The 23400-nt window shown below is 41.3% G+C and overlaps 1 protein-coding gene across 39 annotated transcripts in view; it reads left to right on the top strand.

The window, feature by feature from the left end:
- Window positions 1–23400, top strand: part of BBX (BBX high mobility group box domain containing) — a 148929-nt gene that overhangs the window by 89806 nt on the left and 35723 nt on the right. For 36 of the 39 annotated variants that reach the window (XM_075104334.1, XM_075104202.1, XM_075104326.1 and 33 more), the window contains 4 exons: window positions 4953–5151; window positions 11868–11935; window positions 18419–18499; window positions 20774–20854. In XM_075104334.1, coding sequence (XP_074960435.1) covers window positions 4953–5151; window positions 11868–11935; window positions 18419–18499; window positions 20774–20854 — 429 coding nt within the window. The remainder of the gene's footprint in view (window positions 1–4952; window positions 5152–11867; window positions 11936–18418; window positions 18500–20773; window positions 20855–23400) is intronic. The other 3 variants (XM_075104455.1, XM_075104158.1, XM_075104462.1) reach the window with 1 other exon arrangement.

Below are 23400 nucleotides of genomic sequence, written 5' to 3'. Positions count from 1 at the left end.
AATGAGGAAATAATTTTTGGAAGAAACAAACCTGGTGTGACTGTTTCTCTTAGCCTTTTCTCTTGCTGAAGGAAAACTCATTCATTAAGAAGGAAAATAATTGCAGAACTTCTGTATGAAGTGACAGATCTGAAACTGTTAATCATATTGTTGTAGAAATTATTGTTCGTGTAGTGATTTATTTATTTTTCTTGGCATGAAGAACAAATTGCATATTCAATGTCAAAGCAAAACATAAATCTAAGTAGTTTACATCATTACAACTAGTTCCAAGAATGTGTGGAAGAGAGATAGCGTATAATTTTTATTCTTTAAATGGTTGTATGTTACAACATTAATTAGCAGCTACAATGTGCTATTGAATATATTTGGGCCTTCTTCATCAACAGGCCTATTCTGTGTGTGTGGATGGGTTGTTTTGTTTTAATACTCGCTTTTGTAGTTAGGCTTACTGCTGAGACTCTCAAAAAGATGTTAATGTCAACTCTAGCGCAAACCATTTATGTTACTTTTTCCTAAGGAGAGCTCATTTAAAAGTCAAGAAAGTGAATGCCTTTGGAAGGACATAAAATTACCATTGTACCAATAATCCGCTGTTTGAGTACCTGTATCTATAAGCTCACTGAGGTTTAAAATACAGTGGATGATTTTCTGTTACTTAAACGTAGCTTTTCAGTGCCCTTTGACTTCCAGTTTTCACCGCATAGCCTCTGGCCACTGCCCTGGTAGGGTACACATCTCCCAAAGGACCCTGTGTCTTATCCGCTACCCCCACAACATGTCTTGTGTTCCCTGAGCATCTGAATTTCCCTTCCGGAGATGTGAATGAGCCTGACAGAAGTGGTCCCTACTGCAGGGGCTACAACCCTGTTTGACAGTCTCAAGAATGTTTTTACTACTTGAAGCCAGAGTTCACAACACAAAGCCAGTTAGCTCAGATCAAACTTCAAGTAAGCAGCTTTGAGTTTCTCACCTGCTTAGTACCAGCAACTGATGCTCTCTCAGCAGTGTGCAAATCAAGGGATTGGTATATTTACTTACACATACCTAACTATATGCAAGATGTAGGATTTAGAAGATAGTGAGGCACCTGAACATTTTGGCAATTATGAGCAATGGAATTATGAGAAGTTTTCTGCTGGGTTGGACATCTATCCATGATTCCCACTGAGAGGATAATTGGGTCTATGTTTCATTCAGGAACTTTTGGAAAATCCTATTATGTACCTGTCTGTACCTTGGAGTGCCTTAGTTTCCTAGAAGAACTGTCCTCGTGATCTCTCTGTTTTCAGTCTTGTGGTTCGTGGTCTCTTGCAGCAACACCTGCCTTGGAGATCTCATACTGTGCTTGCAGAGCTCAGTGTCGGCTTCTGCTGGCGTTCTCCTTAGGAGCAGGCTTTCTATTTGTATCCTTACGGACTTTGCAGATCAACTGAAGTTTGAAAGTTCCATCCTAGCGGATTTAAGCCCAGTAGCTGATAAATACTCCTAAGTGGAAGCACAAGTGCCGTTTGTTAGCGTTTCCCTTCACTGAGAGGAAGATGAATTCTGGCCACTCATAAATATGCTCCAGCATTATTAGTTACTACAATAATAGGGGTAGTGTTCTTCTGTTAACTCTTACAAGGCTTACTGAGAATATTCATCTGACTTGTAAAATATCCAGTGAGATTGTTATTGTTCAAATTGTATTGTTTCCCTTGCTAGAAAACACTTCATTTTTAAATACGGCTTCGCATTGGCAAGATCCAAGCAGTTGGGATTGTTTCTTGTAGGGAGTAACCTGATAAATCCAGGCTGCAGCGATTGAGTGGCAGAGCTGAACACTTCTCCCACGAGTGCTTGGCCAGTGGTTTCGCAGGTACAGTCAGCCCGACTGGGAGCTTGTGATCCTTGCTGTGCCGCTGCTCTGGCAGCTGCCTCAGGCTAGCAGGGGAAAAACGTTCTGGCTTCCCGGCTGGGGTCTGGCAAGTTCACTGGGTGACGTACACACCGTAACGTGTAACGTGAACCCTGCATCCCTCAGGAATGAAAAATGGAGTGTAGTATTTTCTGGGGATTTTTTTTTTTATTTATTGTTAGGTCTCTGGGATTTGTGTGACATTTAATAGCCAGTTGGTAGGCTTCAAGCATACATTTAAAGTTAAGCACGTGCTAACTGTTACCCTGAGGTGTAGCTGGAATCCACTTGGGAGTTCCTGTTCCCACCGCACTGGAGAAAACAAATCTTTTTTTATTTGGTGATGAAAGCAACTCGGGGAGTTGCACAGAAGTGCAGCGACATTTTTAACCTCATCTCTAAAGTGACACCAGTTTCACTGCGTTAATGCATCCTTCCCCAGGCTTTCACAAAACAGAAATGATACATCAGACCGATGCCACAAACATATCCTGTGCTTTTTTTAATCTTACCTGGAACTTTGGGACGAGACCCTGCCAAGCCATCCCTGCCACTTGTGTGTGGGGACCAAGGTGGTCTCTTTGCATTCCAGGTTAAGGACTTAACTTTTTTTTTTTGTCAAGTGACTTCAGAGACATCCTTAGACTGGCTGTGTTAAATTGGTTTACCGCACAGTTCATCAAATGGAGGAAAACAGTAAGGTCCTCTGTTGCCTTTGGCATTTTCTCGTTACTGTGTAGCTCATCTAAGTTATCTTCTCATGACCTAGCAAGCAGAATCTATCATTTCATTTTAGGCCTCAGTCTAATAGACACAAAATCAATACTGAAAATCTTTCTGAGATTTGGATCGAGCCCCTGTATGCATTTTCTAAAATTGCTTCTTGGCCATTGTTTAACTTCCTACATTTTCTTTTTCATTTATCTTCATGCTGAAACTGTGAAAGGGGACAATGAGTTGTCCTCCCTCAGTTTGCTCCCTCCCCTTCCGAGAGTGCAGTTAATGTTCACTTCTTGGCTTTGCAGAGGAAAAAATCCATTAATACACCACCTCACTTGAATTGCTCTTGTTGGAAACTGATTAAAAGCGTATTGCCTGTTCTCGCAAATGGCATGCATTCTGGTTCTCGTTTGATGGGCAGCCTGTCAGCTTGTTGAATTACTCCACAGAATAATTCAATTACTCAAAGCAGCAATGCTGATATGAAGAACTTGCGTACCTCACTGCTAGCGATTCTGTGCTTTCCACTCTGCAGGCTGGAAGCATGATTTGTGAGTGGGCTGTGGCTTTAACAATGGAAGGCAAAGCTGCTTCTCTCTGTATTTCCTTTCCGCCTCTTCCTTTACCCCCTCCCCTTCCCTTCCCTCCACCAGGCTATTTTTGTGGTGTACTGAGCTCCCAAACCAAACTGAGGGAAAGGGAAAAGGGGCGAGGTGAGAGATGTCGCAGTCCTTAGTTGGCAGATTTAATACATACACCCTATTCAGAAAATACAGTGTGTATGTGGGTCAGCGGTCCCTGCAGGTTTTTATTATTTATAGCCATTTCTATAAATACAGGACTTCACACAGCGAGTTCACACGGTGCTGTGCTTCTTGTAAACTGAATTGTTTTTATCCTTGCTACAGTCTGGAGGTAGCAAGTGCCAGCAGATAGATTAAGATGGAAATGAAAGTAAGCAATACACATGCGATTGTGATCCTGCCGCAAGGCATGCTGTTTATTGAACTGGGAGAAGTGACTCTGTCAGAGGACAAGGTTTTCAGTGCTATTTCTGTATTTGATATCCAAGCGATTCCCCCCACCCTGCGTGTGTTTCTGTGCAGGCATGTGCATGAAACATAGGTGCTTCTCTGTGCCATAACAGGGCCTGATGACAGCTGGGTGGGTGGGAACATGGGTGATCATGGAAGAAACTTCCTGCAGCTGCCCTGCCACATACTTCAGGATAAAAACGCTCTATTGGTCATCTGCTGCCATCGAGAGCTACCTACTGCATGAGGAGGTGTTGGGTTCCTTCTCCCTGCGGCCAGCACTGGTACTTACTGGGTAGCCTCCCACAGCAGCCAGTGCTGTACACCCCTATCAGTTGTTAGGCAAACATTTGCAGCTGGAATGCGTGGCATGTTCTTCTGATTTGCCTGTTCTCCACCTTGCATAGCAACACGTTTAAAATACTGATATGTGCTCTTTTTATTGCTGTTAACATTCAAAAATCTTGGTTTGGTCTGATCAGCAAGATACTTTGAAGATGTTACTGTTGCATTTTGTGAATCAAATAGGTCCCCATCCCTCCCCCTAGCTCCCAGACTGTGTAGGATCCAGACCTTTTCCCCCCACCCCACACGTGTAGTCCAGCCTGGTTCATTTTGCTGCCTCATACCAAGAATACAGCAAACAACTGAGATGTGTGCTGTGTGCTCAAGGCCAAAGAAAGTTCTAAATGGTCCTGGTTTATTTTATGCAGCTGTGCAGTGGTACATTTTGGAAGGAAAGCAGGGATGATGTATCAGAAGTTACTGAAAATTAGATGATAGTGGTAGTAGTTTATTTTCGGTGCCTGGTTTGGGGACACGTGTATTCAAACATTCTAAAATACAGAACTACTGGAGAAAAACAAATGCAAGGTAAGGAGCATCATACTGCATTTATTGCTAAATGTATGTTTTCATTTCATTCAAACTGAAAGGTAAACAAAGATTATGCCTGCAAAAGAATTCAAACAGCTGTCTTTGTTTCCCAGAGAGTGAGCATACAAACTCCGGGGAGCAGTTTGCAGGATCAGAACTTCAGCCTGCTCTGGATCATAAACCCTCAGGAGAGGAAAGAGAAACCCCACTTTTTCAAATACAGCTCTACTTATCTTAAGATTTCTTCTTAATAGATTGTGTTGGTGGTCAGACTCTAAGCATGTGATTAAACTGTTAAAAAATCAAGATATTTAAGGATTATTTACTGTATCAAATCCTCTTACACACAGTGCACTCTATTGCCCTGTGGATAGTATTATGTCATGACTGGCATGACTGGTAATTTTCCTTTTCCTTCCTAGTACAAAGATGCATTTATGAAGGCAAATCCAGGGTACAAGTGGTGCCCCACAACAAACAAACCTGTGAAAACCCAGGCGCCCACTGTTACAAGCAGGAAAAAGCTATGGGCCTTTGCCTCAGAATCTGCGAAGGATTTACCAAGCCCAAGGAAAGCAACAAAAAATGAAGAAATGCCACAGCTTAACTTCGGGATGGCAGGTGAGATTTCCATCTGTGTTACTCAGACGTGGCTTCCTCGTTTTGTTTGAGGATGTGGCGTTGAAATTGAACTTGCAATACCAGTTTTCTTTACTGCACATGGTACTGTAGTGCAAGCAGATTTCAGGTCCCAAATTAGGTTGCCAAGACTCTAGTCAAACCTCTGCATAACAGCTTTATAAAATTTTCCCTAGTGACTGATTGCTTTCCAGAGTTGAGTCTGGATATGCAGCAACATAACCTGTACCCCATTTGGGGCCCAGATTTGAATGATTTTTAATTCCGGCTTATCTCCTGTTAGAGATTTTCATTTTCTAGTCAAAAAGGAAAATGCTGTCTTTCACAGAGCACTGTACTATGTTTAGTAATTTCTGTTTACAAAAATAATTTATGAGTACCTATGAAGTTGGAGGTATTAACGTTCTTGTGGATGAACGTACTGCTGGAGCTCGCTTTATGTATTTAAATCAAGAGAAGAGTAATTAAATTTCACTTAAAATACGCTCTTTTGTCCATTAGACCGTGGAGGGGTGGATTCTAACCTTCTAAAACAAAAAAACAAATTTGTGAATAAGTGTAGGTGAAGCACCTGAACTGGTGAACGGCAGGTAATCTCTCACTGATATCCACAAATAGCAGAACTGTTGCAATCACGACCTTGAAATACAGAGATTGACTTAACTTAATGTTAAATACTGGCAGCTCAAGAACCTAACAGTTAAGGTGGAAAATAAATTCTCCCCCACGACACTTATTTTCTTTTTTTCTGTTCAAAGTTTCTAATTTTACAAATACTGATGTATTTGAAGCTTTGTCATATCCTACCTAGTTTATGACGAGGGTGGGTCAGATAGGACTTTTCTACTTAGAGAGAGCGTGAGCTGGAGAGTGGAAAATGGTTTTATGGAACAAGTGTAAAAGGATAAAAAGGGATAAAAATGTATGTGTACTTTTTTACCAGTACAGCGGTATGAAAATTCCTGTCATGAAATTCTTTCTAGGTATGAAGGAATTGTGAAATGTGTTCAAAATAAAGTTTTTCATGCTACATAATTGTGATAAATGTTACTGGTGGCTAAGCAGATCGCGAATGAATGGACAGCTGGCCAGTACGGGTGTTTTTGATGTCACACATACATGAGTACACACATCTCCACCTGGGACGGTGTAATCCTGGTTATGCTTACAGGCAGGGGTGAAGAGGCTGGACAGCAGCCCCACAGAAAGAGATCTGGGGGTTTGGGTTGATGGCAAGTTGAATATGAGTCAGCAGCGTGCCCCAGCAGCCAAGAGGGCCAACCATGTCCTGGGGTGCATCAAGCACAGCGTAGCCAGCCGGTCAGGGGAGGTGATTGTCCTGCTCTGCTCTGCCCTGGTGCGGCCTCACCTCCAGTGCTGTGTGCAGCTTTGAGCGCCTCAGTATAAGAAGGACATCAAACTATTAGAGTGTGTCCAGAGGAGGGCGAGCAAGATGGTGAAAGGTCTCGAGGGCAAGATTTCCGAGGAGCAGCTGGGGTCACTTGGCTTGTTCAGCTTGGAGAAGAGAGGGCTGAGGGGTGACCTCATGGCAGTCTGCAACTTCCTCATGGAGGGCAGCGGAGGGGTGGTGCTGATCTCCTCTGGTGACCGTCGGTAGGACGTGAGGAAATGGGATGCAGCTGCATCAGGGGAAGCTCAGACTGGACATGAGGAAAAGGTTCTTCACTGAGATGGTGGTCGATCACTGGAACAGGCTCCCCACAGCACCAAGCCTGTCAGAGTTCAAGGAGCGTCTGGAGGATGCTTTTAGTCATGTGACTTAGTGCTGGGTAGTCCTGTGAGGAGCAGGGAGCTGGACTCTGATCCTTATGGGTCCTTTCCACTCGAGATATTCCATGGTGTATGGGAGACCAGTTCTAAAAATCTCAAGCCTCTTCATCCCATTCTGCGTTTCCTATCAGAGGAGTAACTTCTATGCTCTTTAAAGATTAAATGACTTAACACAAAGAGCAAGTACTAGGCCTTGGTCCACCTGCCTGCCGTCCCCCACTGCTGCTGCTGGGCTATCCACCCGTAGAGTTTCTAAGTACAGAGAGATTTTGAATCAACACCAGTGAGAGCAGAGGAGAGAGGACTTATGAATTAATTAGAAACTAATCTAATCCTTTTTTTTATCTACAGAGCCATTAATTTCTGAAGAAGGCCCTTTTGTGCTACATGTGATTTAGTGTGGGGTTTTTTTACTGTTACTACAGACTGAGTCAATGAGCATAGTAATTCATAGGGGTCTCACTCCAGTCCTCATGCCAATGAAGGAGGCTGGCTATTTCTTGAGTATAACAACAGCTCATAAAATGATCACAGCTTCTGACAGAGATGTTAGCAGCATCCAAATCATGACAAGTCTGCCATGCCAAATGGATTACTGTTTTGTCAATTGTATACCAGTTTGTACTAAATGTGTTTTGTTGTGTTCTTCTCTTCTTGACTTCATGTGATAGTTCAATTCAACTCTGACTCTTCTATCCATCACAACCTCTTCTAAAATCCAGGCTGTATACTAGCTGATGAACTAAAATGTAGGTGAACCACCTCAGAAACACTTTTACCTTTGAAATGCCACTGACTGTCTTACATCTTCAAGGCAGATAGCTTCCTTAGGACAGGGATTATATGATTCCAGATTCATTCCAGGAAATCTGTTCTACTTGCTGGTTGTTGTTAATCCTGCCTTGATAGCTTTTTACATATTACATTTAATTTTGGAAAATGTAATATGTAGAGAGTAAGATCTTCCTTTCTTCTTTTAAGTCCCATGTGGTCCGTATCTCTCCTTTATTTTTGGCATTCCAACAATAACCACCCCACTTTTAAGCCTCTCGTGTTGACCTATCATTGTGTCAAGAACCTGAGGCATGGCACCTCCATTGGGCTTGCAATCTGCAGACCCACTAGTGGTGTCCTTACTCATCCAGCCTAGAAGTTGTAATTGAGCATGTTTTTCTCATGACATTGCTCACCTGTCGTCTATTGTAGGGCATAGGGAAAAAGACAACTGCTGTTTGCAGGTGAACATGACCATTGCAGCATCTACCCTCACAAATACAGAGCTATGTGAGCAACAGCTTTGCTATGAAGATGTGCAAGATTCCCAATACTTTCACATTTCTGCATCAGAAGAAAACTGTCTGAGCCAAATAACTTTTAGTGAAGCAAAGGATGGAATAAAGACACTTCCTAGAGTAGGCAATACTCTGATAGAGATGCAATTTTTGTTGACTAGAAAGAATCTTAATTCTGCACCCAGCTAAAAGTTAGTTGAAACAGGTACCTGCTGGCCTTCTTTCTGCTTAGTTCTTCCTCACTTCTTTCTTTCCTTGACTGAAAAATTGCAATGATGAACAAGCCAGCCTGCTGAATGTTTCTGACCAGACCAATATTAACAAAGTATGTCATTCCCAAATAGTGAGATGGTTTTAAGTGTCATCAGTATTAAAAGCTGTTGAGAAAGTCATGGATCACCTACCATTCTGCAGGTCAGATGTGTGTGCTATTTTCTCACTACTGTTGTTTTAACTGTAAATTGCTTTAAAATAGCACTTTAAATTCTTAACTTTTCATACCAGTAAGTTCTTAGTGCCATTAGAGGAGCGCTGTTTTGCTGAGAAGGCACTATAAACATATGGCAGTGTTTGCATATGTACATTTTGTCTTCCCTTAGATGAAGTTATTTTGTAACTTGAAACCTTAGTGGAAGGATTTTTGGTTTTATCATGATCAGACATCTAAGTGCCAGCCCTCTGCTACAGCTGCAGCATAAGTATTCAAGTTGTTTGAGCACCAAATTAAACTTTGACTTTCCAATTAGCTATCATTTTTTTCCTTCCTCTTAATTTTTATATTTAAATAAACAGTTCAAGTATTTGCTTATTTGGGAAAAAAAAAAACCAGTCCTATTCTTGTCCTGTTATGGTAAGCTACTTATTTGAAGGACAGAAGGCTGAGACCACTAAGAAGGCATTTAGAAGAGGGGATTTTAGAGCCATAAGCTGAGTGTTCTCCAGTTGGCCAAAACTGAGGGGGAAGGAGATGGACAGGTAACTAAAGTGAAGCACAAGAAGAGAGCAGCTGGGAGCCATCAGTGTGATGTGGGCATAAGAAAGTGCTATACTGCAGTGTGTCACGCAAAGTGTTTTCAGGAACTGTAGTGAGGAGTTAATGCCACTGAACATAGCACAGCTCATCTGACGTATCTGCCCTGCTAGTCATTCACGTGCAAGAAAGATGAACTCCACCTGGAATAATTGGAGAGGAGCGCTACAGGGATCGCTGGGTCGGTGGGAGATGGGCATGCTTGATGACATCAGGAGATCTTGATTTGTTTAGGCTAGGAAAGCAAGTAGAAGAAGAATAGGGTGACTCCTGTAAACACCAGAGGGAAATGCCATTTAGGGAGAAAAGTTATTTAATCTTAAAGATACAGGCGCCAGAAAAGATGTGTACCACCTGCCCCGGAGTAAATTAAAGCTGAAAACTGGAAGAAAGTGCTTAATGCTTAGAAGATTTGGGTTCTGCAACAGCCTTCCAATGGGAATAAAGAAAGTAGAAAGCAACCAGCCAAGCCCTTTCTGTTTAATTCGGAGCTCAGTAAGTTTATGATTGGCCTGGAGATCTCTTCCCATCTCTCCTTCCTCCAAATTAATTGCCTGTTCAGGCATTATCTTTCAAGATACATGTTCACTTGTCACTTCTTAATTGCTCTGATGTCCTCTTCTTTGAAGGATTGAACTGTTTCTGATCAACTATTTTGATGGCAAAAAATGCTGTGCTGACAGGTTCACTTCACTTATGAATTGTGCATAGGTACTTGCTGTCCCTTCCCATTTTCTTCTGCATTTCTTCAGCCACTTCTTGTTACTAGATCCTACGCTTCTGACAGTGCCCTTTCTTAATTTAAAAATAAAAATTTTTATTTAAAAATATATTTTATTTATATTTTTAATGATTTATTTAACTTTTCTAATTTAAAAAATAAAAGTTCTTAAAAACCAACCAAAATAAAACCAAAAAACCTACAGAAAAACCTCACATACCTTCTACCTGTTTATTATGGTAAAGGAAAAAATTTATTCCATTTGAACATTGCGTTTGAAGCCAGATGCTATTTGGGCTGTGTTCATAAGATAATGAGGTACTCTTCTATCCTTGAGATAGCAGAGGAGCATGGTTTATTCACATTGCTTTAATCTGCTTCTAGTTACTGCTGTTTTAAGAGAGTATTGAAAAAACTTACCCTGTGAATGTCAGTGCGAGATGCTGTCTGAAGGAGAACTTCTGGCAGCATCTCTGGTATTGAATTAAACAGCATCAGTGAGTATTCCCTTGAACTGGACCTTGGTCATCTGTAGCACTAAATTGTTTGGAGGTTTACAGGTACAGGTTTTGCCCATGTCAGCTGAAAAGCTCAACAAATTCCTCGGCACCGCTCATGAGTGGGAATGGGCATGGGGATTTGCCAGTGGGCATTTTGGATACAACTATTCTGCATCCAAATTTTGCATAATAAAATGCAAACAAAGGGACAAGGGTAATTGTGCCAGTTGGCCTCTATTCCAGGGAATGGTCCTGGGCACATGTAATTTATTGTTGTAGAGACAGTTTTTGTATAGTTTAATGAAAGGAAGTTGGAAAACATGAGTGCACACTTAGTGAAACCTGGGGAAGGTTACTTCTCTTTCGTGTCTCATCACAACTGAAGTTGGTGTCTCCACAATACAGCAAGGATAATGCCTCCCTTTCTCTCACATTGTGGCTGTTGTGTGAGACATTTGGGCCATAGGCTGCCTCCCTCTCTCTATGTGACACTCTGTTAAATCGGGCCCCTGCATTGTTGCCAAGGCACTCCCCCAAAATCAGACAATTACTCTTCATAATGATGAAGAGCAACCACTGTTCTGAGTGGAAAAGCTGCTCCCTGAGCAATGCAGTGCCAGTGTTCATTGCTTTCACTACTTCTTGTCATTTTCCAAGCTCCTGAGGTGCGGGAAGGCTGGAGGCAAGAAGCTGTCGGTATCATATACTTGGAGAAAGAACATTTGTATCTCCATTTTACTTTCCTCAGTTTTTGTTGTATTGGCAGGGCAACAGGTAGGCAGGCAGCTTGCCTGGCCAGTGCCTGCTCTGTTCTGGCACAGAGGATCAAGCACTTCATGCTTCAGAGCTGTTAGGCTGGCACTTTTCACCAATAAATGCGGCTCTAAATTACAGCTAAATGAAAATAGAAATTTTGCTTCAGAGCTTGATCATGTTATTTTGTTCCATCCTTTTACTTGTTCGGTGGCTAAGGAAGGGAACCGCTCCCTTGGTAGGAGCATCTATTAACTTATAAACATGTGTGATATTAGAGCATCTTTGTGTATATTTGTGTACGAGATCATTACAGTTGCTGTTTTAAAGATATCCATCTCTGTAGTATATAAAACCTTTGGCAGTAAAATTGTAAATCCACGCAATGGGGTGTTAAGCACACAAATCCAATTAAATCCTTCAAACAGCTTTGAAAGCCTCTCCCAGAGGGTACAGAAATGGTTATTTGTGATTCTCTTGAACTGCCTTTTATGGTAGCTTGCTTAGAGTGTCTGTGACAAGTAGCCTTCTGGGGGTTTAATGCTGCAAGTGGTGGGCTCTTTAAACAAGCAAATGACTAAACTTAAGATTTGGTTTTACTCTTTTAACAGATCCAACACAAATGGGAGGCTTGAGTATGCTGCTTCTAGCAGGGGAACATGCCCTGACTGCACAAGAGGTAAGGAACTCTCTTCTCTCCCTTACTGCGGGCCCTCAGTTTAGAGAGAGCTCTGAAGAGGAGTATTTGACCAGTGGGAAATGAAATTTAAGATACATCTTTGGTAACCTCAGGTGGGACTGAATTGTGAGCCCTGATACAAGGTATGAGTCTTGTATCCCAATTGTGAATGTAGAGGTTGGGACCAGTTTTTATATCAGTTCAGTATTAACTCTGCTGATAGAATATTTGATCAGACCAGGCAAGCCTACCCCTGAAAGGATATTGTCACAGGTGGAAGGGTTGAAATACAATGACTGTGTTAACAAACAGGTGGTTTTCAACCTCTTTTGGGCAAGGATTTCGTATGCTTGTGCAGTGCCTCACACAACTGTGGTCTTGGCACTGATAGCAAAGTGAACACCTAATAAGTTCCATACAGTCATTATATATGCAGTTTGAAACCATGCAGGTGCTAATGGGTAATCACAGCATTGCAGCGTAGTCCTATTAACTAAGTCTTTATGTCTAAAAAAAAGTTTGTAGTTCAGTTGCCATCACAAACATTTTCCTTTTATGAAGGAGTCTAGTAAATAAAAGTGTTCCTGCATACCTCCAGTAGTGCAGAGACCTCTGGTCTTTCTTTAGACTGATTATTATTTATGATCTATTTTCTGGGCTAGCTTTGAAAATGGTTCAAAAGGAGGCTTGTATGTTGGGTAGTTACTGCCGTAAATTTCTATCCTAGAAAGAAGAGCCGTGGAAATGAGGAGGATTTCTTTTTTTCTTTTTCTGTTGCTACTGGGAGGAAAAGCAATAATTAACTGTCCATATGTGATACCCTCAAACACAAAATGTGTAGTGCATTTGAGATGGATTGCTCCTGTACTGCCAAGACGGAGCCATGGCTCCTCAATGCTTTGCCACCAGTTTGAGCATTGGAAGTCTTTGTGCAGATGTGGGTACCGGCTTTCTGTGTTGCAGCATGAAAAATAAGAAACACTAGGGTAAGGTTAGCAGAGAAGTGAAAAGAAATATATTATTTTGTGCTAAAGTGAGAATGTCCTGTAGTTTCCAAACTTTGAGTCTCTCGGCTTGGAGTTCAAAAACTGTTTTTACTACACTGTTATGTTTAAATGGGAGGGAAGGGGTATTGTGGTCACAGATACTCAGTTCCATTAAGAAGGGTCTTTGCTATGACCTTGTAAGTTGAGCTTTCTTGGTTTTACATGAAAAGCACTCAAGTAGTATGATTTCAGGTAGCAGTGACAGAATAAAATCTACATGTGCATTTAGAGACAAATCAAAAAGGACGTTGTGTGATTGTTCTAGTATGTGAATGTTTTTAATCAGGATTTTCTTTTTTTGAGCAAGACACATTTCCCATGCATCTACATAAACCCCGTTTTTTCTGATGGAAGCGTGCAATATCGCCTGTGTTGTAATACTTGCTTTGTATATAAGCTATATTATGTTGTGCTCTTTTGGGCCTGTAGTCTTCCTTTGAAACCCAGCCCTGCACATCAAAGAGACAAGCTGTCTGCTTTCCCTCAAAATGCAGAGCAAAATAATTGTCATAAATACACCCTGAACAAAACTAGTTGAGGGATTTGTTGGCTGCTATTAGAATCATGGTGGGCCAGAAATTAGCCAATACTTACTAATGAATTACCATAGTTTAATTGTCCTGCTCTATCTGAGAAGCAGGTAAGTGTCAGAACACTTTCCCAGGGAACAAAACTGCACATCTCCAAGTCTGTCAGAGGCTCCCCTGTGTAAAATACATCCTCCAGAACAATCTGGGTGGTTGGTATTCTCAAAGGGTCCCAGATGGATGAAGTTCAGTCCTCCTAAGTGGGTGTCAGCAGGAATGAAGTCTCCAGCTGTGTTTCTGTGCACTGGGAAACTTCCTCAGCTTCTTTGCGTGGCAGTCCTGGTGTGTCTGCCATTTTCCTTTGTTTCATTTTGATTCAGTGTTACCGTGGTGATTAGATACGGAGCAAATATTTCTTAGGCTTGTGTTTCCACAAATGCAGTAAAGATCCTAAAACTATTTAGAGTTGGATAACTGAACAGCACTTCTGGCTTCCCATCCTTGGGTGTGTTGACAGAGGAGACATAAGATGTTCATCTTTGCGTGCCTGTGGGTCAACCTATGGTTTGATTTCCATGCTTACGCTTGAAAACAGTTTCCTGCTCAAACCAGCATTTGGGAGGTTAGGAGAGCATGCTAGGAGGTGGCATGACAGGCTCAGTAAGAAGCTCAAGAATTCCTTGTAGAATTGGTAAGCTGCTTTCCTCTTAGTTGTGTTGTGTTAGAGTTGGTGTGCACGTGGGGGAGAATTTGGTGCACTAAGGTGACTGCCGAGGTATTGTCAGTGAAGAGATTCAGAAGTTGCTTAAGTGTGGGAAATACAGGTATTGGTTTTATATGCATGTAAGTGTATAAATGTATGTTATATATCTAAAACGAGGGCATTTCTATTTAAAAAAAGGACAGATGCAGTGTCATTTTTTAAAATAATGCTCTAAGTGATATAATGTATTCTTCATTATCATTAAAATGTGCATGTGTACTGTGAGATACACAAGCATATATATGGTTCTTAAACCAGGGGACCGCCAGATGTAAGATTATCTGTCAATATGCAGTTTGACTGCTTGTGTATTTGTATGATTATGTAGATTTGGGTGGCCTTGTAAGTCACCTAAGGTCTTACATACTATTACAATCTTAAAAATTGTTAATAGAAAGGAGGGCAGCACTGGCATAGTTTGCTCAGACCTTGGGAGAAGATGAGGGAAATGATACAGGTCTGCTAATCTCATGTAAATGTATTCGATGCCTGCTGATTTTCTGTTGACTGTATGTTAAATGGATGTATAGGGACTTTTCAAGTCAGGTGTTTAACCTTTGAGTTGTCAGAAGCCCAGATGTCAGGTAATAAAGTGAACATGCACTGGGAGGATGGGAAGAAGCACAACAGCGATATTTACAAAATTGCCTTGAGCTTCAGTCACCACCTCTGTATGTCACCAGTTATGTTCCTATTTTTGTAACTTTTTTCAAAAGACTAGAGGCTTTTTCTTCTGATAACAGAATTCAGTGTCGGTACACGATTGATTTCTCAGCAGCGACTGGAGTTTACTAAGCAGATAGGCAAGAGAAGCTACAGACGTTACCAGCAGTAAGCAAACAACTTGGATACGCAGTCAGTTTCCACCTGGCTTTTGGGTCCTTTCACCAGTTACACAAAACTGTGGTGTGCATATGAGCATATTTTATCAAACACCTGAGGAGAAATGCCAGACAGGTCTGCTCCAGCTCTTGTCCTCACAGCAGGCTTATTAGCAGAAAGGCTGAAGCTGGATGAGGAGCAGTCCTTGTGCTTGCCCGGTCACCTCCCTCCTTGCATATCTCCCTTACTTGCCCATCAGGCCTTTTGCTTGTCTTACAGCAGCACCTAGTGGCCTATCTGTAGGTTACTGCCAAGAAATGGCAGAATTTGTAGTGTAGTCCAAAACCTGGCTTTTCTACCAGTGTCCCCTCTTGCTGCTGCCTGGCACATCAGGGTGGCATTAAAACCTCGCATCAGTCAGTGCAGAAGGTGAGCTGGGGCTCTCCTTCGTCTTCGTTCAGCATGATCCATTTTAGAGCAGGTTATGGTTATTGCAGGGAAAGGGAGTCTACTGAGGTGTTACCCTTGCGACTTCCTTCTCTTCGAGAACGAAAGGTTATCCTGCACGCGAGGCCAGGTGTGTGCAGGGTGGTATTGTCCAGGGTGTAAATCAGAAGTGCGCTTGGCGCAGCTGAGGGTAAGCTGGGAGGAGGAAAGAGGAGAAGTGAGGAGGTGTTGAGGACATTTTATTATCACAGAAAATGAGATGTATGCAATGGCATTATCTGTGCATCCCTCCAGTAATTATTTTAACGCTTTCATCAGGTCCAGCCTGGCAGAGGTTAGAAGTCCTGGAGATAATAAGTTTCCCACAAGTCAGGAGTGTGTGGGGAGCAGCAGAGTAGAAGAAACAAGCTCAAGTTAGTGCTTCCGTCAAGCAAAGGCAACAGCATTAACTTTTTCAAGATAATGGAAATTGATAGGAGAAGTATGGTTGTTCTAACCACAAATCGCCTCTGAGTTACTGGGCATCAGCAATCTGTCCTTTGCACACAAAGCTGTAGGAAGCCAGGCTTCACACCTTCCACAGCTTGTGGTTCCTGAACCACAAGGTGAACAAACTCTGCTGGACCCCCAGCACGTGGCCTCAGAGGCAACAAGAAGGCTCATCCTCCCTCTCTGCGCCCGCCTGGGGAACGAGTGCTTTACAGCATTTGTGTTGCAGGGGCTGAGCCATAATAGCCGCTCTCGGGAGGGCTTCTCCATTCCAGCACAGTGCTCTTGGGGTGGCACGGGTCAATGGCTCCCAGCTCAGAGCTAGTTTGTGCCGCACCAACTCCGGCACGTTCATGTGGGTGTGTCCCTAGATAGGCAGAGGGAGCTGCAAAGCCATGGTACCTGTTACGGTGGGTGGGCAGAGTTCAGGCATGCGTGGCCCTGCAGTGCCTGCCTCGGAGTAGAGAGGCTTCACACAGCTTCGTCGTTCACGTCGCTTCTCCTAAGCAAAATGGTGCCCTTTCGTACAGCGAGTTGAATAGACTCCGCTTGTGAACAAACTGCTTCAATAGACGCCACAAACTAAGCTACATAAGGCAGCTGGTCAAACTGCAGAAAATTTAAGTTATATGGGGAACCAAACCCCAAATTTAGTTATTCCTGGGAGAATCCCACCAGGGAAATGGCCTGAAATAATCAAATGCGTGCTCAGGCATGCAAGCAGCATCCTTATATATTTCACACCAGTGCAGAGACTCAGAATTTCAGAGATGGGTCACTCAACAGCAGTGAGATTGGTGTGCACCCCTGGTACAATCCACACCACTGCTGAGGCACAGACATCTTAGAACAGATCATACAGAAACATGAGAAAAGTAGCAATAAACCTTACATCAGTGAAAACAGTAACACAAACCATTGAAAAAGGGAAAAACAGGCATTAAAAATACATTCTTTGTAACAGTTTGGGTTGCTGTACTCCCATAGTACGGTGATAAAGCATCCTGCTTGGTGTTTAATAAATATAATGGAAGCACAGAACGTAGAAGGCGCTGTTAGTGCTTGGTTTTATGGCAGGGAAGAAACAAGTTTGACTGTACGTAAGCAAATTGTCATGTGACATAGTTCCCTTTGGCCTGTGGGTTGCTACACTTGGATTTAGTGTTTTCAGGGGAGTGTGGGTAGCAGATTCCTGAAACAAAATGCCACTGGTGCTATTGCAGTGCTTAAGCACCTCGGACAAGCAGGAGCAGGAGCAGCAGTACAAACTGCATGTGCTGTAGGCCTGCTTATCCTGTGGTGTTCTGTGCTTACCAGCAACAGATGCGGTTGCTAGCTAAATCTCTGTGTGTTCACTAATAAATGTTGTTGACATACTTGTTTTGGTAATAAATAAGAGAAAAAACACATTTGCATTGAAATGTTCTAAATAAACTGAAATTTCATGAAAAATTTAAAATGGTTACAGGAAAAAAAAAAGCATCCTGTTACTTTTCCTAAAATACCACTAAGCCTCCTTCCTTTCTGCTGTTATCTATAAGCAATGTTATATACTTTATTTTATACTAACAGTACCTTATCCTTCTAGGACTTACACATGTAAATCTTTTACACTCGAATGTGACATTTAATGAATGTACCATATTTGATACAATTCCTTTACAGAGTGATGCCTGATGAACACAGTTCTGGCTAGGAAGAATAGTATGGCTAAGCTCTGTGTTAATTTGAATAAATTAGTTGGTTTTGAACAGTCATTTCTTTGTATTTTGATTTCAGAAGTTACAACTTTTTCTTGCACTGTTTTTCATAAGCACCCCTAACGGGATGTTTAGGTACACTATTTCCATAATTTTAGGCTTGTGGTACCCTTAATTACTTATTTTCATACTGCCAGGGGATTGGGGATTATTTTTTTACTAAGTATTTCTGTCACTTAGCAACCCTCAGTGTCTTCAAAATTTATTTTTTTTTTTTTAGCTTCTAAGTAGATTTTGTATTCAGAATGGTAGTACAAATTACAGGTATAGCAGTGTTGGTAGCGTCACCGATACAAGGTAGTTGTGTGCATAGCCCAATATCATTAGTTTAGTATTCTGTTGCATAGAACTCTTTTGCAAAGTTTGGAATTATTAATGAAAAAAAAACAACTGGTATTTTTGTGGTCTTTATTCTTAGGTGATTTTGAAATGCATTAAAATGGGTGCTAAACTATGTTCTCACCTATAAATTTGATTTAATCTGTCCAAGACTGTGAAACATTAGATTTCCCATCTTCTCTTAAACACTGCTTCTTGTTACTGCTGCCTGGTATTTTGTTTTGTTCACTGTTGTTCTTAGCTTGAAAGAAGCACCTTTGAGGTCTTACTCTGCGTGGTCCTTGTTTCAGGTTTCCTCGACTACTTGCCAATCTGATGCAACTAATTCTACCGAAACCTGTCAGAAGTCATCATTGTTTCAGTTTGCTGAGGTGAGTTTCTCTAAAAAGGGTTGTCTTCCCCAGTGTTTTCACTTTAAGAAGCATCGATGTTCAGCTGAAAAAAAATCAAAAATCTTTAACTAAAATTAATGCTTTTATTTGTTCCTTCTTTTTTGGTTTTATGGTACAGGACCATTTATCAGGTAGATAGGTCACACAGTGGAAGTACAGGAGAGTATGTTTAGGAACATGGTGGAAACCATAGTGCGATAATGGAGATGTGGTTTAAGCAGTAATTTAGAGATGTGTCATTCCTGTACATAGTTTTAAACTAGAGTCTTACTAACTAAAGTTTTAACACGTGTATTTGAATATTACTTTATGTCCTTTATATATTGTGGCTGCTTTAGTCTTTGACTCTATAAAAAATAATCGTAGTTCTGAAATTTTCTGCTATTCTGTAGCCACCAAGTAGCTCTAGGCAACCGTGCTTTAATTTTGCAATGTACAACATTGCTGTCTACGTAGTTCCAATTATTGCTAGAAGTACAACTGGTATATTTTGGTTTAGGTTTTGGGTTTTCTTTGGTTTTTGGGGTGGTTGGTTTTTTTTTTAATATACACTATTTCATCCAAGTTTTAATGGATTTCATTGACAAAACTAACATGACAAGAATGAGGTTGCAAAGAATCCTCATCTGCAAGCTTCACTTGCTTGTTTAGATCTTTCTAACTTTTGAAATTATTATAATCAAGTGACATACAAATATTTAGCTGTATAAATACTGATTGTACAGGACGCTGGGTGGTGTTTGAGTAAGTGCATATGGAAAGAAATTTTGTCATAGCAGGGGCTTCTTTTTATTACCGGTTTTCACACCAGCAGTGAATCTGACTCCCATGTCCTTAATACTCATTGCTGTGTGTACCTTCATACTCCTCCCCAAACATCATCACTTACGGAGCAGATACGTTGCAAACCTAGGACACAGAAAATATTATTTGTTTTGGTTTGATTTTTGTTTGTTTTAACATCAACCCACAAGACCTTGAGTTCCAACTTAAGATCTGAGGCTTTCAAAACATATTAGAAATAAAGCACTGATCCCTTATTTCTGATTAAAGGTAATGGCCACAGTGAAGTATGTAACCTGTAATTAGGCGGTTAAACAACCTGCTGACTGCTCTTGTTAGAAAGAGGAAACGCCTGGTGTGCCAGCAATGAAAAGCAATACTTAGAAGCTTCTTAAAATTGGTTCATTCCAATGTCACTTATGATACCTCCGTGGTAATAATTCATCATCCATCTTCCAGTATTTCAAAGATGCTTTTGCTTACTTATATTGTCAGCTGAGCAATGTCATACTTTGTATAGTTCCTCTTGACAACATGTTTCTTGAATTTCACTGCTAAGCCTTTCAGAGGATAAGACAAATAACAGGTCACTTAATTGTTTCAGTTCATTTTACAGTGCCCAAGCAGGAAAGTGCCAGAGCCATGTGGTAGTAGGCAGAATTTGTTTTGTTGGCTGCAAGATTGGCTCTTGCTAAGGGCCTGTGACCCCTGGCTTCGCCGTACACCTCAAAGAGCTTCAGTGGGTACAGGAAACAAGCTCATCTGCACCGCTAAAGCATGCGGTTTAGAATTAGCTCACTAATGATCAGTAATTAGAAATGCATGTTAGCTAGTCTTACTTTTCAAAGATATTGAACAGCCTGTAGTGAGGATGCGCCTAACCAGTGCACGGCAGGTAGGTGTGTCAGTGGCAAAATAACTGGTACTTGTACCAAGGTCTGACATTAATCAGAGGTGTCGTTTGCAACAAAAATAATTGACAAGGGTTAAACAGTATCAAATACAGTTACCTTAGTGTCTGGGATAGATCTGGTATCTCAAAGTACCTGCATGCATTGTGTCCCTGTCCACATGTGCCTTCCTTGCTGATTTGTGATCTATCAGCATCACCATTCTGCAGTCTTAGGTCTTTCACTGAACGGTGAAATACAATATAGTGTTAATTTTTTATTGCTAACCCTCTTTTGACATACCAGTGGGCAAATAAAAGCCCTTCAAAAAAGCCTTGGCCTGTTCTATTGATCCTAGGAAAGTTTTCCCTTGTGAAAAATAATTCAAGATCACCATTTCACACCCATTTATGTATCCCATGGAAAAGATACTGTTCTTTGTACACCCATCCTGGGACTCGTTTGCATGCTCTTAGGTACCAAGAGTCTTTCTGTATGATGGATCAGAAATGTAGCACATTGAAGTTTGATATTGAAACTGAAGAGTTAGGTAATACAAACATAATTGTTTTCCTGACAGATCTCTTCAAGCACATCACAGCCTGGCATCCCGGGAGCTGTAAAACAAACAGAGGAGTCTGCGTTGTTTCAGTTTGCTGAGGTATAATGGCTGATATATGATGGGGGACGATGGGAGGAAGCAAGGCACCAGTAAGAGTTGTCACTGAATGGCTAAGCACCCTATCTTATAAGGGATTCCCATCAGTAGATGTTTATCTTTGTGACAGCATTGTGTTAAGAAAAATCATGGGGGGAATAACCAGTGATTGGACGAGATGTTGGCCAGTTCTACCAGCCTTAATATACACAGAAGAAACTGGGCTTGTGAACGTTACCTGGCCTTCCATACCAAAGGACCACTACAGACATATTTTCCAAAGGGCCTTTTAATTTATAATTAGGGGGAAAAAAAAACCCAAAACATTCTGAAGTGACACTATGCACTGCCGATGGAGAAGGCTGCAGCAGTGCAAAATGGCAACTTCCCTAGGAGCAGGAATCCTTTGAAAAATAGCCTTGCAGGTCAAAAGCAGCTTATCACAACAGCTACAAGATATGTAACAGCATCGTTAGGCGACAACTTATAAAGCCTATAAATGATCCATAAGTGTGTAAGCTATTCTCCTTCCTCCAAGTATTGAAGATTTTGAGTTCTTAAAGATTGCTTTTAAGGATTTCTTCTCTCATGTGTTTAATGTGCCTCTGTAAATTGACTTTCCACACATATACTCTTCTTGCCCATTTGGGGGAGTCTGGTACTGCTTGTAGAATCGGTTATGCTAAAGGTATGTTCGTGGTATGTCTGAAAAGACTGGGATTGGCACTGCTGCTATTATAGAGGAGCATAATGGATGAAAAGATACCCTTTTTGTTATTCCATGTCCTTACAGAGGTTTGACTACATACAACATGCTTCTTTCTGTTAAATGTTAAGCTAATTGTGTACTACATGTTTTTAGCTTGGCTAGGATGGGCCTTGATGTATTTCTTAGGAGGCCCAATTAAGAAAAAACAATTTACTGATTCAGGTGCCATAAAATACCTGACTGCAAACACTCCTATAAAAGATACAATAGAGTTAACATCTCTAATCATGAAGATGTTTTCATATGTGCCACCTTTTTTTAAAGTTCAAGGTTATTTGGAAAGTTTGTTTGAGAAAATCAGTGGAATTGAGCAGGATGAAGCCATGTGCTGAAGCCAGTCTTTTAAACTAAGTAAAAGATAAACGTCGGAAAACATTTCTTGTGACTTCTATTGCAAAATATTGCACGAGTGTGTCTGCTAACGTAGTTTCAAAAATCTGAGCCATCTTACGTTTTAATTAAACAGCAATCTCAGCTATCTGCTGGGTTGAACAGGGTATGAATTGCCTTTACTACAGCATTTTCAAATTGTCATATAAAACCTGACTTAGCCGTAGTTTCAAAATTTCACAGAACCTAAAATAATTTCCTCTCCTAATTGAACAAACAACAGAATGACAAACCTGAAAATTGTCATACAGATGTGCCAGTGTATTGAGTTGCATACCACTACGCTGAGCCAGCTCATCTGGCGCATTGGAGTGCACGTATGAATCATCAAATGTTAGGTAGAGAGGTGCCTTTGAAAGTTAATTAGAAACTGGAGGGGACAGTTTTAAAGTCAGGCTTAATCTCTTTTTCCTGTAAAAATATGAAAATGTGTGTGCAGTGTGGAGGTTGTATTTTTCAGTTCTTTTTTCTGTGTCTGGAAATAAGGGACAGAAATCTGGAAAGGAAAAAGAAAACCAAACCAAAACAAAAAACCTTGTTGGCCATGGTTATTCCTCCTGTGTTAGACTGTTGTTGTGAAACCTTAACGGCAGTGACTAACATCATGTTTTATCTATAGCAATAGAGAAATGGCATTTTTTTAAGATTACAGCCTGATTTCATTTAGGTTATTCCAGGGGAAAGTATTGCACATGCCACAGAACCTCCTTAAGCTTTCTCCCTCCGCTATTAAAGCTGCTGTGCTCTTTCAAATATAAGGGCTTTCATTCACAGAGGGTGTCTTTGTCAAGTTTGGCAAAAATCCCGTTCCTTACTGTGCCACTTCGTACCGGGTCCTGTCTATATAAACGCATTACTGCATTTAGTAAGCTAAATTATGGTAAGCAATTTGCAGTAGGCTGCTGTCAGCAATGTACGGTGCTGCAAAAGAAAAGAGAGAGGGAGAGAAAGTAGTTATTTAGCCAGTAGCCAAGCAGACCTGTGAAGAAATGTGAAGTGTGCTGTGGTCTGATGTGCCTGGAGACTTTTGGCAGACATCCCAGCTCAGTTTTGGTTCTGGCTGGGTGTTCTTCATATGTTCCCTTTCTCTTTGCCGCCTTTGCAGCAGCGTGAGTAAGAGTGCCTCTTTGTGAAGACAGCGATCCCTTTGAGTAGAAATGTCATTTAAAACAGACACCTTTACCCCAGGAGTACAAGTCCCCTGTCACTCAGAAACAGCTCATTATATGTAAACGTAGCATGGGATTCTTTCTTCTTTACAGCCTCCGTTAGCCTTTCATCTGTTTGTCTGTCCCAAGTGCTATAGTCTTCAATTAAAGCTGTTGAGGCTGTGGCTAATGAGGCCTGCCCAGTGACTTGCCGCAGCAGATAATGAAAATCCCAGGAGTAA

The sequence above is a fragment of the Phalacrocorax aristotelis genome, chromosome 1, assembly GCF_949628215.1.
Source record: "Phalacrocorax aristotelis chromosome 1, bGulAri2.1, whole genome shotgun sequence".
Taxonomy (NCBI): Eukaryota; Metazoa; Chordata; class Aves; order Suliformes; family Phalacrocoracidae; genus Phalacrocorax; species Phalacrocorax aristotelis.
Note: the sequence above shows the minus strand (reverse complement) of the source record. Positions and strands in the feature narration are given on the sequence as shown.